The 16530-nt window shown below is 32.6% G+C and overlaps 1 protein-coding gene across 10 annotated transcripts in view; it reads right to left on the bottom strand.

Moving 5' to 3' along the window:
• The window catches only part of C1H8orf89 (chromosome 1 C8orf89 homolog), a 126829-nt gene that overhangs the window by 53624 nt on the left and 56675 nt on the right, over positions 1-16530 (bottom strand). For 9 of the 10 annotated variants that reach the window (XM_031946256.1, XM_031946255.1, XM_031946257.1 and 6 more), the window contains 2 exons: positions 12289-12381; positions 10489-10544 (listed from right to left, as the gene is read on the bottom strand). In XM_031946256.1, the coding sequence (XP_031802116.1) occupies positions 10489-10544; positions 12289-12381 (149 nt within the window). Of the gene's footprint in view, positions 1-8464; positions 9277-10488; positions 10545-12288; positions 12382-16530 lie in introns of those variants that run through there. The other variant, XM_031946260.1, reaches the window with a different exon arrangement.

Below are 16530 nucleotides of genomic sequence, written 5' to 3'. Positions count from 1 at the left end.
ATCAGTAAGCATCATATGTAATGGAGACAAACTGCAACCATTCCCAATAAGATCTGGAGTGAAACAAGGTTGTCCACTATCACCTACATTATTTAATATTGTATTAGAAACGCTAGCTATAGCAATAAGAGCTGAGAAAGAGATTAAAGGAATAAGAATAGGCAATGAGGAAGCCAAATTATCACTCTTTGCCGATGACATGATGGTATCCTTAGAGAACCCCAGAGATTCTGCTAAAAAGTTATTAGAAATAATCCACAACTTTAGCAAAGTTGCTGGTTATAAAATAAACCCACATAAGTCATCAGCATTCTTATATATCACTAACAAAATCCAACAGTCAGAGTTACAAAGAGAAATTCCATTTAAAGTAACTACTGATAATATAAAATATTTAGGAATCTATCTGCCAAGGGAAAATCAGAAACTTTATGAGCAAAATTACAGACCACTTTTCACACAAATTAAGTCTGATCTAACCAATTGACAAAATATTAAATGCTCTTGGATAGGGCGAGCAAATATAATAAAGATGACAATATTACCTAAACTAATCTATTTATTTAGCGCTATACCAATCAGACTCCCAAAAAACTATTTTAATGACCTAGAAAAAATAACAACAAAATTCATATGGAAAAACAAAAGGTCAAGAATTTCAAGGGAATTAATGAAAAAAATCAAATGATGGTGGCTTAGCTGTACCAGATCTAAAATTATATTATAGAGCAGCAGTTACCAAAACTATTTGGTATTGGCTAAGGAATAGATTAGTTGATCAGTGGAATAGATTAGGTTCAGGGATAAAACAGTCAACAAATATAGCAACCTAGTCTTTGATAAACCCAAAGACCCCAGCTTTTGGGATAAGAACTTACTGTTTGATAAAAATTGCTGGGAAAATTGGAAACTAATATGGCAGAAACTAGGCATTGATCCATACTTAACGCCATACACCAAGATAAGGTCAAAATGGGTTCATGACCTAGGCATAAAGAATGAAATTATTAATAAATTAGAGGAACATAGGATAGTTTACCTCTCACTCCTGTGGAAGGGGAAGGTCTTTATGACCAAAACAGAACTAGAGATCATTACTGATCACAAAATAGAAAATTTCGATTATACCAAACTGAAAAGTTTTTGTACAAACAAAACTAATGCAGACAAGATTAGAAGGGAAGCAATAAACTGGGAAAATATTTTTACAGTCAAAGGTTCTGATAAAGGCCTCATTTCCAAAATATATAGAGAATTAACTCTAATTTATAAAAAATCAAGCCATTCTCCAATTGAAAAATGGTCAAAGGATATGAACAGACAATTCTCAGATGAAGAAATTGAAACTATTTCTAGTCAAATGAAAAGATGCTCCAAGTCATTATTAATCAGAGAAATGCAAATTAAGACAACTCTAAGATACACTACACACCTGTCAGATTGGCTAAGATGACAGGAAAAATAATGATGATTGTTGGAGGGATGTGGGAAAACTGGGACATTGATTCATTGTTGGTGGAGTTGTGAACGAATCCAACCATTTTGGAGAGTAGTTTGGAACTATGCTCAAAAAGTTATCAAACTGTGCATACCCTTTGATCCAGCAGTGTTACTACTGGGATTATATCCCAAAGAGATTATAAAGAAGGGAAAGGGACCTTATGTGCACGAATGTTTGTGGCAGCCCTTTTGTAGTGGCTAGAAACTGGAAACTGAATGGATGTCCATCAGTTGGAGAATGGCTGAATAAATTGTGGTATATGAAAATTATGGAATATTACTGTTCTGTAAGAAATGACCAACAGGATGATTTCAGAAAGGCCTGAGAGACTTAACAACTGATGCTGAGTGAAATGAGCAGGACCAGGAGATCATTATATACTTCAACAACAATACTAGATGATGACCAGTTTTGATGGATCAGGCCATCCTCAGCAACAGATCAACCAAATCATTTCTAATGGAGCAGTAATGAACTGAACTAGCTATACCAGAAAAAGAACTCTGGGAGATGACTAAAACCATTACATTGAATTCCCTAATCCCTATATTTATGCACACCTGCATTTTTGATTTCCTTCACAAGCTAATTGTACAATAATTCAGTCTGATTCTTTTTGTACAGCAAAATAATGTTTTGGTCATGTATACTTATTGTGTATCTAAGTTATATTTTAATATATTTAACATCTACTGGTCATCCTGCCATTTGGGGAGGGGTGGGGGTAAGAGGTGAAAAATTGGAACAAGAGGTTTGGCAATTGTTAATGCTGTAAAGTTACCCATGTATATATCCTGTAAATAAAAGGCTATTAAATTAAAAAAAAATAATAAGTTTTTAAGTGATGAATTTTTAATCATCTTCACTTTAGAATATATCTCTCCCTGTTAGCCAGTCATTCTAACAGAACAGAAAAAAATAAATCAAAACAATTTAGCAAAACTAGCCAAAACATCAGCTAAGTCTGATACTATATCCAAGTTCTACATCCAAAATTCTATACTTCTTGAATGAAGGAAGGGAAAAAAGGTTTACTCAACTCTTCTGATGAACCATTCTTAATGATCTTTGAAAAATTTTGGAGAGTAGAAGAGATGGCACAGGATTTGTTTCTTTCAGAAGAATAGAAGGTCGAATAGTATTTTTATCATTGTATGATGAGCACCTCACAATAGAACACTTAGCACAAAGTAAACACTAATAAATTCTTGTGGAATTGAAATTTAACCTTAATTTTCTAAAAGGAAAGAGGATTTGGTCTGGAAACTATGGATTTCACCACTTTGATTCCTGATAAAATTCTAGAATACATCATCAAGTAACAGATTTACCATAATTTAAAAATGGGAATAATGATCACTAAAAATCAGAAAAGCTTTATCAAAGTAGGGCCATACTAGATCAACTTCAATTCTTTTTTGAGAGAGTAACTAAATGGTAAATGAGAGGAGGACTTTAGATATAATATATGTAAATCTTGCAAAAACATTTGGCAAAGTTTCTCATGGTCTCATGGTCTTAGGTCATAAAACCAAGAAAATTAATAGGTTTATGTCAACTTGGGAGAGGGATCTTTAATAGAGTACCCCAGGAATCTCTTCTTTCTCCTAGGCCATTTTTCTCACTGTTTTATAAAGGCAGAGATGTCATGTTTTTCAACTTTTCAGACACGAAGTGGGAAGACTATCTAACAAGGATGACAGAAATTGGATCCAAAAAGGATTCCACAGTGAAGAATAATGAATTAAATCAATAGGATAAAAGTTAATTGGATTAAGTGAAAAGTCCTTTACTGGTATTTAAGTATCAACTTAAATACAGGATGGCAAAACTAAAAATAGATATTTATTTTATTTTAAAAATCTGGGGAGCAGCTAATAGATGGTACAGTGAATAGAACATCAGCCCTGAAATCAGGAGGACATGAGTCCATATCTGGTTTCAGACACATCACTTATTAGCTGAGTGACCCTGGGCAATTGTTTCAACATAAAAAAAAAATTGGGAGCTTTGGTGAACTACAAGATCAATATACGATAGTATGACATAGCAACCAAAAGGTTAATGAAATCTAAGACTTCATTGGGATATATAATGTCCAAAATGAGGAAGACCATGGTCAAACACAAATCTAGTGTGTTGAATTCATTTATGAGCACAAGTTAGGAAGAATGTTGACAAACTAGAATATATATAAAACCAGGCAATTATACTATATGGAATCTTGAACTTCATTATTCATTCAGTTCCAAATCAACCTAACCATACCAGAAATCTTCCATTTAGTCTACAAATTAAGCATCAGAAATTTTGTTAAGTGTTTTGCTGAAATCTACAAATACTATTTCTAAAACATCCTTCTCATCTATTCTCTCAAAAAAAGAAATGAATCTTGGATAAATGAACTGGGAATGTTTAATTAGATTTTAATCCTGTGATTTTACTATTGATATAGGCAATGCTAGAATAAGGAAATTCCCACTGCTGATGAAAGTTAGCAATTCTTTGCAACTTACGATTTTGGGGAGTCACCTGGAAACACTGACAGATTGAGGAACTTGACTGGGTCACTTAGTATGTATCAGAGATAAGACTTCCCAAACCAGCTTTCTCTCTCTGTTACCAGTGGTTCCAAAAGTGTGATCTGTGGACCCCTGGTGGTCCCCAAGTAGAAAGGTCTATGAAGTCAAAACTATTTTCATAATAATATACTAAGAAATTATTTCCTTTTAAAAATTATCTCTCTCTTTCCAATTACATATATGTATTAAGGATGGATTGTTTTCGAATACTTCAAACAAAACAATTTATCCCAAAGACAGAATTTTAAAAATCTAGAAAGATATGTATAATAAAGCCACTCTTATGCTTTGGAAAAGCAATTATTCTCCATAAAATAGTATTGTTAACATATTTATTATTTTTAGATGAATTCATGCCTTTATTAGCCTTAATTTCTAATTTTTAAATAACAATAGATAAAGCCCACTTAAACAAAGCTCTTTAGAAGGGGTTCTCAACTTTTAAGAGCATCAAGGAGTCCATGATTTGAGGACTGTACCACTATATCATGCTGCAATTTAAGTTGGTGTGCTATAATGAGACTATTATGAAAGTTTAAAATGTGGAGTGTTGTAACTAAAAGTAGTTTTTATAATTGGTAATTATTCTAAATAGAATCAGTATCCCGTCATGAATTATTCCCTATAGAATAAGAATAATCTTAGACTTAACATAATGATTTTTGAAGCACTACATCTGAAAGTACGACCTTATTAAATTATAACTGCCCCTCTGCAGAATGCACATGAATTAATTCATTTCCTCATTTCATTTCTCCTCTTTTTAATCTTGGTACCAGAACTATTGCTGGAGGAAGCATGTTTGTTATAATAAAAGTATGTGTTTTTTTCTCCCTAAACATGATTTGGCTTAACTATCTCCCAACAAAACACAGTGTGACAGCCAATATCACTAGAAAAATCTAAATTCCAGGCTTCAGTAGAACAACAAATAGATTCTTTAGGTAGATTATCAAGCAAACAGAAGATTCTTCTCTCAGAATATTAACCAGTCCTATTTAATTGTCCATCAAAAATTGTATACTTACAAATTCTGATAGTCACTTATTACAGAACTGTTATATAAACAAGAGACAAAAACATATTTTATGGACAGTCATATATAATTGATCCTGATTTCATGAAAAGAAAATTAAGAATTTTCTAAAAGAATATATTTTGTCAGACTATATGCCTGAATCTTTGTTTCAAAAAAGTCACCAGAAACATGGTTCATCTTAACTCATTTACCCAGTGACTCAGGACTATATTCAGGGGTATGCTTAAGCCAACTCTAACCAGCTTGGAAGAACTGATCATTAAATTTGCAGTGGTATCACTTACATTTTAGGAACTGGAAATTACACATGAGGATTTGATGTATTGTTTTGTTGACTGGCCAGACTTAAGAAAATGCTAATAATGCAGATTAAACTTAAAAGTTTATGTAAATACATTCTATCCTTTCCAATCCAGTTGTTATAACATTTACCAGCAAACCTCAGTATTCCTTTATTAACACTACTTGAGCTTAGCAAGAGTGCAGTTGAAGGCCCAGGGAATGAGACTATCTCCAGCCTGGAAACCTGATGATCACAGGTTAAGGAAAACAACTGGCATTTATATAGTGCTTTTAAGCTTTGCAAAGTGCTTTACATCCATTCATGCATTTGAGACTCACAAGATGGCTGGCTATTTCTGTAAAAGAATAGCACAAAACTATTGAAAACCAACAAACCAAAATGAATACAGAAAGTGAAGTGACTTTTCAAATATTTTTATATTATTCCTTCCCAGGAGTGGTAAAAATAAAAAACTGAAATTGACTAAATTAAATGAAAACTCAGAAATAAGACTAATAGAAATTAAAAGAGAAAATGAAGTCCTCTCTCAAAACTGCTCTCCAGATGGAAAGCAGAGAACTTCAATATTTTTTAAAACTACTTTAAAAAAAAATTTAAGTGAAACTGTAAGTAACATAGAAGCCAAGATTCCTACAACAGCAGGATAACTGGAAAGTACAGGTGGAGAACATGGACTGAAATGACAAATTTTAAAATGCCTCTGAATGTAAAGACAACAATAGAGAAATAGGCATGTGTGCTATCCTCTGGGGATATAAACACAGAAAATAAATAGTTTCTACTCTCAAGGATTTTACAGACTACTAGAGGAAGATAACATATATTTTTAAAAAGGATATACAAAATCTGTTGAAGATTTAAAAAAAAAAATAGGACAGGAAGAGCAGCTAGTGGGACTGGGGTAGAAATCAGGAAATTTTTCAGGTAAAAAGTGGCTTGTAAGCAGAGTTTTTGAAGGAAATGAGGGAGTCTAAGAAGGGGAGGGAAAGGAAAGATGGGACTTGCTAAGTACATTTCAGATACAATCTCTCTTGGTCTTCACATCAATCCTGGGAGGGAAATATTATTATTGCTCCTATTTTACAGGTGGAAAAACCGAGGCAAAAGTTAAGTAACTTGTCCAGAGTCATGCAGGGCAGATTTGGACTCAGATCTTCCTGATTCCAGGCCCAGCATTCCATTTGCTGCCTTAAAGGTGAGGAAGGAGCACATCCCAGGCATGGGGGAGAGCCCATGATGATTATCAAGAAGGCCCCTGTGGCTCAAAGTGCTGGAAGGGAAATAATGTATAATAATGTTGAAAAGGTAGATTGAAGTACTTGGGTTGGGATGGCCTTCAAATGCCAGATATGTATTAAAGGACACATTTGTCTCTGAATCCCCTGTAACTGGCACATAGTAGTATTAGATGCTAAATAGCTGTTGATCAACTGATCCAATCTGATCCAAGAGGAAGTAGGGACCACTGAGCTTCCTCAGTAGGGGACTAAGATCAAACCATTATAGGAAAGTCATTTCAATGCTTATAAATGCTATATACAATGACAGAGTGAGGACAGATGAGATGAGAGACCAATTAAAATGCTGTTTTAACATTCCAGGAGAGAAGTAATGATGACTTATAATAAGGTGATGATTATGAAACAAAAAGGGTAAGAGTTTGCAAGATATAGTGAAAAAATGATATGATTGATGAATTAGCTAATGAAACTGAGGAGTGATCAGACAGGTAGGTGGCAAAAATGCAGAGGAAGAAAGGGTGGTCAGCAGTATTAAATGATACAGAGAGAGAGAGACAGACAGACAGAGAGACAGAGAGAGAGAGAGACAGAGAGACAGACACAGACACAGAGACACAGACACAGAGAGAAACAGAGAGAGTCAGAGAGAGAAGACAGAGAGAGAGAGAGAGAGAGAGAGAGAGAGAGAGAGAGAGAAAGAGAGAGAAGACAGAGAGAGAGAAATGATAAAGAAAAGAACTATTACATTTTCTTCCCGAATGGCTGATTGAGAGGCAGACCATCCAGTTCCCCTAAACAAACTCTAGCAAAAACACTGAAATTCACAGCAGACTGAATAATGGTCAAGAGAGCTAATGACAGAATACAGTGACTTCTTCCAACCCAGAACTGCATAAAAGATCAGCTAAAAACCCAAGAACAAAAGGGAGCAGGAAAGTCAGTGCTAATTTAGGGTAATCTTTCAGAAGAACCAGAGAAGGCCAAAGCCATGCAAAGCTTTGTGTTCTGAGGAAGAAATAATTGAGAATTCCCCTAAGAAAGTCCTAGGATGAGGATGCTGGAAGTGTTGGTGGCAGCAACAACCAGCATATGCTAGTTTATACTAACCAGTACCACTGTGCTGGAGATAGCCCAGGTCCAAGACTCTTAAGTCTTCATGCTTAGTCCTGAGGTAACAGGAAGGAGCCTAAAGATCTAGTACTCTAAATAAGAAGTAGAAAGGGATACCTAATGCTGGAGATAGATGTAAGCTCAGGAACCAAGGACATGATCAAACTCGGCCAACATTCCACCTAAAAGTACAGCAGAGGATGTAACTTGGCCCTAACACAAAACCCTAATTTAGCTACTACACCTGAAGAAATGATTATATCAAAGAAAACACTGACTTTAAAAAATGACTACAAAACTAGACATTCTCCAAAAGTAAAGGAAAAACTACATAATGATTAAGTAGAAATTCAAAGAAAAAAATTAATTTTCTACAAGAATACCCTGAAGGGATTAAGAAAAAACTAAAAGAAAGAAATAAAAATTCTTGAGGAAAGATAGTTAAAAGATAGTTAACCTTTCCCAAGAAACGGACTTCCTGAAAGCTAGAATGGATGAAACAAAAATTAATGAAGCCATGAGACAGTAAGAAATATTACAGCAATATCAAAAGATGGAAAAAGTAAAAGAAAATGTAAGTTATCTGACATAAGAACAATTGATATGGAAAACTAATCAAAGACTAATTTTAAAATTTTATGCCCTGAAATCATAATTTTAAAAAAATCCAAAAACTACATTTCTTTTCTTTTCTTTTGAGACTAACTCTTCCTATCTCTCTCCCAGGCTGCAAATTTAGTAAATAAACATTCATAGAATGAATCCTATTGTTAATCAGCTTAGCAGCTTTTATCTGCTCTGTTTCTGGCCTGAGCTATTTGCTTTAAGAAACACAGTAACCCCAGTAGCCAAGATTAAAGGCATACATCAACTTCTTTACATGTAACAGGATCATTTTTTTCACTCAGACTAAAATGCATTGAGATCTCATCAATGTGCATGGTTCCTTCAAGGATGCAAAATGAACCCATTCAAGTTTATCCATCCTTATCCATACCCTCTGTGAATCTCTCAGAAGCAATCTACACAACAAGCTGGGGACCTTCCATACTTTTTCTTGACATCACCAGGAAATCAATAGCACAAATAGGCTCTTCATTGTTTCTTTCTGACTTTTAATGTATGACCAGTCTCAACATCTTTTTCTATTCATTTGATCATTTTACCAAAAGTCTTCTCAAGCTTTCTACAAGGATGATTTTTCTGACCCATTGCAGCTCTGAGATAACTCAGAACTATGTAGAAATATTAGAACTTTCAAAGAAAAGCTACAGAAAGTTAATAGCAAATTGTTGGAAGATAGCTTAATTTCTTTAAACATACAAAGTGTGACTATAAAGTGATATGATTGTTTTAACAACCAAACCAGAATATCTAAATAACTATTCACCTTGAATATTCCACTTCTTTTGGAATTGCCTTCACAATCCATGAGCGGTCATTATCTGACTACTTTCATGATGATTTAAATCTTCATCCTTTGAGGGTAGTTTTGATTTCTGAAAAGAGTCAAAAGTCATTCTGACCCACATCAGGTGAATAGTATTCAAACTGAATAAAACTACATTTTGGTCAAAAGTGAAATTTTGAGTACCAAGCAATGAGATTAATTTCCTAAGAGGCATCTCTGAAGGCAATTCAAAGAGGTACTCCCAAAATATATTTAATAATAGTAGTATCACTAGAATAATTTATAGCATTTTAGAATAACTACTTTGAAAGGGTCAACACTTATTTAGATATAACAATCACATAGAGGCCAGTAAAGGCCACACTGCCCTCCTCCCCACTGAGTCGAATTACTTAAGGGCAGCATATAATCATAATCTCATTATCTAATAATGGCAGAATTATAATGGGAAGATCAGAATGAAAGTAAAAATTGATAGTCAAGTAAGAATTGATAAAAAAAATAAAGCATCTTTAATTAAAAAAAAATTTTTTTTAATGTACTATATGGGGGCAGCTAGGTAGTGCAGTGGATAGAGCACCAGTCCTGAAGTCAGGAGGACCTGAGTTCAAATCTGATCTCAGACATTAACATTTGTAGCTCTGTGACCCTGGGCAAATCATTTAACCCCAATTGCCTCACAGGAAAAAATGTACTGTATGTTTTCTATTATAGTTCTATGTAATTATTTTTCAGTACACATCTATATTTTTTACTTTCTAAAATGATTTTATTTTAGGGGTGGGGTCAATATTCGAATCAACACAGTTCTGGTTTGTTCATTAACAAGATACATAATCTCTTTATAGTCACACTTGGTCGTTAATATATTAATACTTGGATCTTGAAAGTTCCTTAAATATTTTCAGCCATTTTTGATTAAGCTTGCTAAAACATGCAATCCAGACATTCTGGATATCATGTTGGCCAACTGGGAAACTGGCCAGATTTTGAGTGGAAATTCATGGTAATTTTAAAATTAATTTCACTAGTTTATTTGTTGCAGCTTATTAATCTACAAAAGTGTTTACAATGTTATGCTTCTTTGATATTCACATTGTTCTATCTAATTTTTTTGAGATTATCATTGCAGAGACAAGAAAAATGAAGCTCAGAAAGTTTGGGTGACTAGAAAATGGTATAGCCAGGTCTCAAATCAGACCTCCTACTGACAGTTTACAGTGTCATTTCAATATGCCTCAAATAAAGGAAGTAAAACTATATTAAAAATCAAAATGAGAGAGAAGTAGAAAATAATCACCTTTTGTTTTCTCCTGAAGTGATAAAAGGCTGCTTGTCTGATAACTCTTCATTGACCTAAATAATGACAAATAATAATCACTTTTATATAAAAGCAGGGTTGTATACTGATGGATTAAATTCTTTAGAACTGAAGAGTCTGCTTAAAATGAAACTCACTTAAATGTTTTGTAATGTCCCACTGAAATGATAGCCCTGAATTCAGTCCAAAAAACCAAAAAATAATTGACATGAATGAGAATTGCAGCTGTACTCTGACATCAAACACTTAATCAGTAGACTACAAACTTCTCCCAAGAAAATGTAAGCTCTCTGAGAGTAGAGACTGAGGGGTTTTTTTAATATTTTTGTTTTTAATTCCCCACACCTCATACATGCCATAGGCTCTTAAAAATACTTGTTGAATTAAATTAAATCATAATCATCACTGACAATAAGATAAATCTTAGAGACAAAGAGGTCAGGCCTGTAACAGTAGTGCTATCCTTATTATCTATCATTTAATTGGGTGGAATTTAATTAATAATTAACCCAACTAATTTGAATCTTGGCCTCTCTCTCACTCTCTATTTCTTTTTTTTTCCTTTCCTTTCTTTCTCTTTCTTCCTCTCTTCCTTTTTCTTTCTTTTCTTTCTTTCTTTACTTTTCTTTTTCTGTCTTTCTTTACTTTTCTTTCTCTTTTTCTTTTTTCCTTTCTTTCCTCCTTTCTTTCCATTGCAATATTCCTTAAACATGGTATTCTCCTCAGTGAGAGTATTGCATGAAAAAATGTAACTGTTCTAATTTGGTGGAAATAGTTCTAGGCTTCAGATTGGAAAAATCGAGATACAAATCCTGCCTCTGAAATTTTAACTAGTTTTCACTATTTCACTTTATGAACCTCAGTTTCTTCATCTATAAACTAAGAATAATACCACCTACATTTCTTTGTGAGGATAAAATAAGATCATAAATGTAAAATGTTTTGAATATCCTAAAGTCAACTATTAACTATAATAATTCATGTAATGAAATCATATCATAATACAAGATTTAGGACTAGAAGGGACCTTATAAATTGTCTGATATAAACTTTCAATTTTACTGATGAGGAAGCTGAAACCCAAACAGCTTGTGTAAAATCTTCATATTCACACAAGTAGTAAAAAGAATCAGACTGGTTTCTACTCTGTAAACAGCTTCCAGAGAAGCTCGTTTTATTTCTATGATGTATTTCTTTTGGATAGCTAGGTGGTATCCTGAATAGCGTTCCTAGCCTGGAGTCGGAAAGACTTAATTTTCTAAGTTCAATTCTGGCCTCAGATACTAATTAGCTATATGACCCTGGTCATGTCACTTAATCCTGTTTGTCTCAGTTTCCTCTTATGTAAAATGAACTAATGGCAAACCTCTCCAGTATCTTTGTCAAGAAAACCCCAAATGGGGTCACAAAGAGTCACATGACTGAAAAATGATTGAATAAAAATGCTATTACACAAATTTTAAAAATTTTAAATGATCATGAGAAAAATTCATCTTTTTAGTTAATAGATCTAATTCATGTTAGATGTCTTCTCAATAACTTCAAATTTATTTAAACTAGACTACCAATATATCAGAAGTTGACCACCTGATTTAGAAATATTACTTTCTTTTAAGATTACATAACAATGTTAACATAAACATTAGCAGAGAATTACTATAAAGATCCCATTATCACTAAAAAGAACTTCTGCAAAAGATTTTCTCTCAGAGTTTCAAAAAAATAAAGTACTCCTATTGTGAGACTATCAGTGAAAATAAACATGAAATATATACTTTCCTGTTTTTTAAATTCTCTTCTTTTACAGACTGTTGACGAGGTTTCTGAGGTAAAGAAAATGATGGTAGGCAAGTGGGCATATCTTCATTCAAACTAAAATAATTAAGAAACATTTTAAAAGATATTAATAATATACCTAAAATGCAATTTCTTCATATTTCACAAAGTTGAGAATATGTAAGTCAAGCTAGAATTCTAGGAAATAACTTCACAGACTAAAACAGATCCAAAATAAAGTGAAAACAGCTTAAGATTTAGTGTAGTAGACTAAATGGACAAGATGCTTAATAAATGTCTGCTCAATGAAAACTTAATAAATGAGCAAATGGGAAGGACCTCCTTATAATACTCCATTTCCTTTAGAATAACAATATGGGGAGAGGGGAGAATAATACAGTACAAAAGTAATTATAACAGGCAGGAAGACTACCAAGTAAAGTTATGCCGTGCCTCTCAGTTCTACCTCAACATTTGGTTCTTTCTTGAAATTAAAAAAAAAAAAAAAAGTTGAGAATTATTAAGAAAAACTCAATGTTAAGAACTAAAGCATAGCTTAATTTTAGATCACCTTTATTAAGGAACAATTGTGGTTTCCTGATTAAATTGATCCTTTACTTCTTTGTACCCTCACCCTCTCTCATTGTTATTGTGATCTATACTTCCAAACTTTTATCTATATTTCTATCTTTCATTGATCTGTGATTCCTTCTTATTGCTTTCTAAGTTTTCATAAAACTTATTAACATAACTGGAAATGTAATTATTATTTAAGATAGAGCTTTTGTCCTCTCTTTTCCCCAATTCCCACCACATATCTAAAAAATATATATGAATAACTATTCCTTTCAGGGCCATTGTTGATATAATTTGGATATGAAATAGTATATAGGTAAATCTATAAGTACAATTTCAAAATTAGATGAATATTTAGTTATTTAAAATAATAAAATTTTACATTGTGGATAATTTTTTATAATAACAGCTGCTTGCCAATATAAATATTAATATAATATAAAAGTTTTATCAATTAGTTATGAATTTACATGTCATGAATGGCTACTAAAATAGTTGATATTCTGTATTTTAAATGGTCTATTTTGAGTAATACTAAACTATTCACAATATTTTATTAAAGTGAAATATTACATATTCATTAATCAAATGGCATTTTTAAGCATCTATCTACAATGTGCAAGGCACCTCAGCAGGCACTAATGAAACAAATAAAAATGAACATCTCTACCCTCTAGAATGAAAACCACAATTATCAAAAAGAAAACAAAACCAGAGGGACAGAAAATTCATACATACCTGAAAGAATTTCTAAAGAAAAAAATATATTCTATTTGTTATTGATTTGGTTTAATTTTATTATAATTTTGGTTTATGATTTTATTCCTTTATTTTTTAGGTTTATTTATTTACTTTATGATCATTAAGCTCAACTTATTTTTCAAAATAATATTTTTTCCCAGTTATATGTCAAAACAATTTTTAGCATTCACTTTTACAAAATTTTGAGTTTCAACTTTTTCTCTCTCCCTCCTCCTTCTGAAAATGGTAAATAATTATATATAGGTTATGTAGATGTTATATTAGTCACAGTTGTGAAAGAAATAGATCAAAAAAGAAAAAATAATAGAAGAAATAATAAACTGACAAAAATGTAATTTGACCTACATTCAGAGTGCATCAATTCTTTCTTTGGAGGTGGATAGCATTTTCCTTCATGAGTACTTGTCTTGGATCATTACGTTGCAGAGAAGAGCTAAGTCATTCACAGTTGATCGTCACACAATGTTGTTAAAACTATCTGCTCATTTCACTTTGCATCAATTTGTATGTGTCTTTCCAAATTTTTCTGAAATCTACCTATTCATTTTTTATTGAACAATATTATTCTTTTATTATATTTATATCCCAGATTGTTCTGCCATTCTCCAATTGATGGGCAATATTTTGCCATCACAAAAAAAGGCTGCTATATTTTTGCACATATAATTCCTTTCCTTTTTTTTAAACATCTTTTTGAGATATAGTTCTAGTAGTACTTTTTCAGTAGTACTGAAAAAATTCAATTATTGCTGAATCAAATGGTATGCAATTTGGTTGCCCTTTGGGCATAGTTCCAAATTGCTCTCCAGAAGAGTTAGCTCAATTCACAACTCAACCACCAATGCAAAAGTGTCCCAATTTTCCCATGGCCTCTCCAATATCATTTTCCTTTTTTTGTTATATTAATCAGTCTGATAGGTATGAAAGGGTACCTCAAAGTTGCTTTGATTTGCATTTCTTTAATCAAAAGTGATTATGGGCACTTCTTCATATGCCTGATAAGATGGCTTTGATTTCCTCATCTGAAAAATGACTTTGTGTCTTTTGACCATTTATCAATTGGAGAATAACATACTTAAAAATTTGACTCAGTTCTCTATATTTAAGAAATGAAGCCTTTATCAGAATCTAAAGATTCCTAGTTTTATGCCTTTCTTCTAATCTTGGTTACACTGGTTTTGTTTGTACAAAAACTTTTCATTTTAATATAATCAAAATTATCTTTTACATTTCATATTGCCTTCAATTCATTTAACTTCTTTAAGAAATTGCTTGTAATGGTTATTTTTTTTTCTTTTTTGGTCTTATTTTTCTTGCACAATGTGACAAATGTGAAAATATGTTTAAAAGAGTTGCACATTTTTAACCTATATTAGATTGCTTGCTGTCATGGAGAGGAGGGGGTTAAGGGAGGGAAAAAAGTTTGAACTACAAAGTCTTATAAAAAACAAATGTTGAAAACTATGTTTATATGTACTTAGAAAATAAAATACTACTGAACATTTTAAAATAAAATAGTAAATAAACAAAATATCAGGTGGGGGAGAATTTGCACTTTATATCACTTAATATATGTTTAGTATTGATGTTCATTGTCTATGGCACCTTTTAGTGATTGTAGTTTCCTTCTTCCTTTTAATTAGGTCTATTTTTGCATTTACTTTGTGTGAGATTAGGATTGCTACCCCTGCTTTTTTTTTTTTTTTTTTTAGTTCAGTTGATGCAGAATAAATCCTGTTCTAGCCCCTTCCCTTTACTGTGTGTGTGTCTCACTGCTTCAAATGGTTTTTTTGGTAAATAATATATGGTAAGATTCTGGTTTTTTATCTATTCTACTATCTGCTTCCATTTTATGGGAGAGTTCTTCCCATTCAAATTCACAATTATGATTATTATATATTTCCCTTCACCCTGTTTTTCTTCCTGTTTTGTCTTCTTTCACCCTTTCCCTTCTCACCAGTGTTTTGCTTCTATCAACTCTCCTGATCTGCCCTCCTTTCTGTCAGTTGCTACCCCGTTTACTTAATCTCCTCCCCTAATATGTCCCTGTTGGCTAAAATATATTTCCATATTCAACTGAGTGTGTATTATTCTCTCTGAGCCAATCCTGATGAGAATAAGGTCCAAGCAACGCCCATTGCCCCCCCCCCCCATTTTACAATCCACTGGAATAGGTCTTTCATACTTCAAGTGAAACAATTTACCCCATTCTACTTCTCACTTCCCTTTGCACCCAGTGTATTCCTCTTTCTCATATTATTTTTAATGTCATTCTCTCAAATTCACCTTATAAATGTACCCTCTGTTCATGTATACTTCTTCTAGTTGTGCTATTAGTGATATGATTTTTAAGAATTACAAATATCATCTTCCCATGTTGGGATGTAAATAGTTTAGCTCTCTAAAATTTCCAACCTCTTTCTCCTTTTTACCTGTTTGTGCTTCTCTTAGATCTTGATTTGTGAAATTAATTTTTTTTATTTAATTCTCTTTGTCTCCTTATGAAACCTTGAAATCCTTCTATTTCCTTAAATGACCACTTTTTTATGTCCTATGCTTAATTTTGATTGGTGATTTTTAGTTTTGAGTCCCAGTGGTGATTTTTAGCTTGAGTCCTAGTTCCTTTGACTTCCAGAATATTATGTTCCATGAACTCCAGTCTTTTAAGGCTGCAGCTACTATGTCCTATGTAATTCTGATTGTGGTTTCTGAATATTTGAATTGTTTTTTTCTAGTCACCTGCAATATTTTTTCTTTGCCCTGAGAGTTCTGTAATTTGGCTGTACTATTGCTTGGAGTTTTTATTTTGGTATCTCTTTCAGGAGTTAATCAGTGGATTTTTTTCAATGCCTATTTTTCTCTCTGTTCCAGGATATGAGGGCAATTTTTCTTGATTATTTCCTGAAA

This window comes from Sarcophilus harrisii, chromosome 1 (assembly GCF_902635505.1).
Source record: "Sarcophilus harrisii chromosome 1, mSarHar1.11, whole genome shotgun sequence".
Lineage (NCBI taxonomy): Eukaryota > Metazoa > Chordata > Mammalia > Dasyuromorphia > Dasyuridae > Sarcophilus > Sarcophilus harrisii.
The sequence above is the reverse complement of the archived record's forward strand: the minus strand, read 5'-3'. Positions and strand labels throughout refer to the sequence as shown.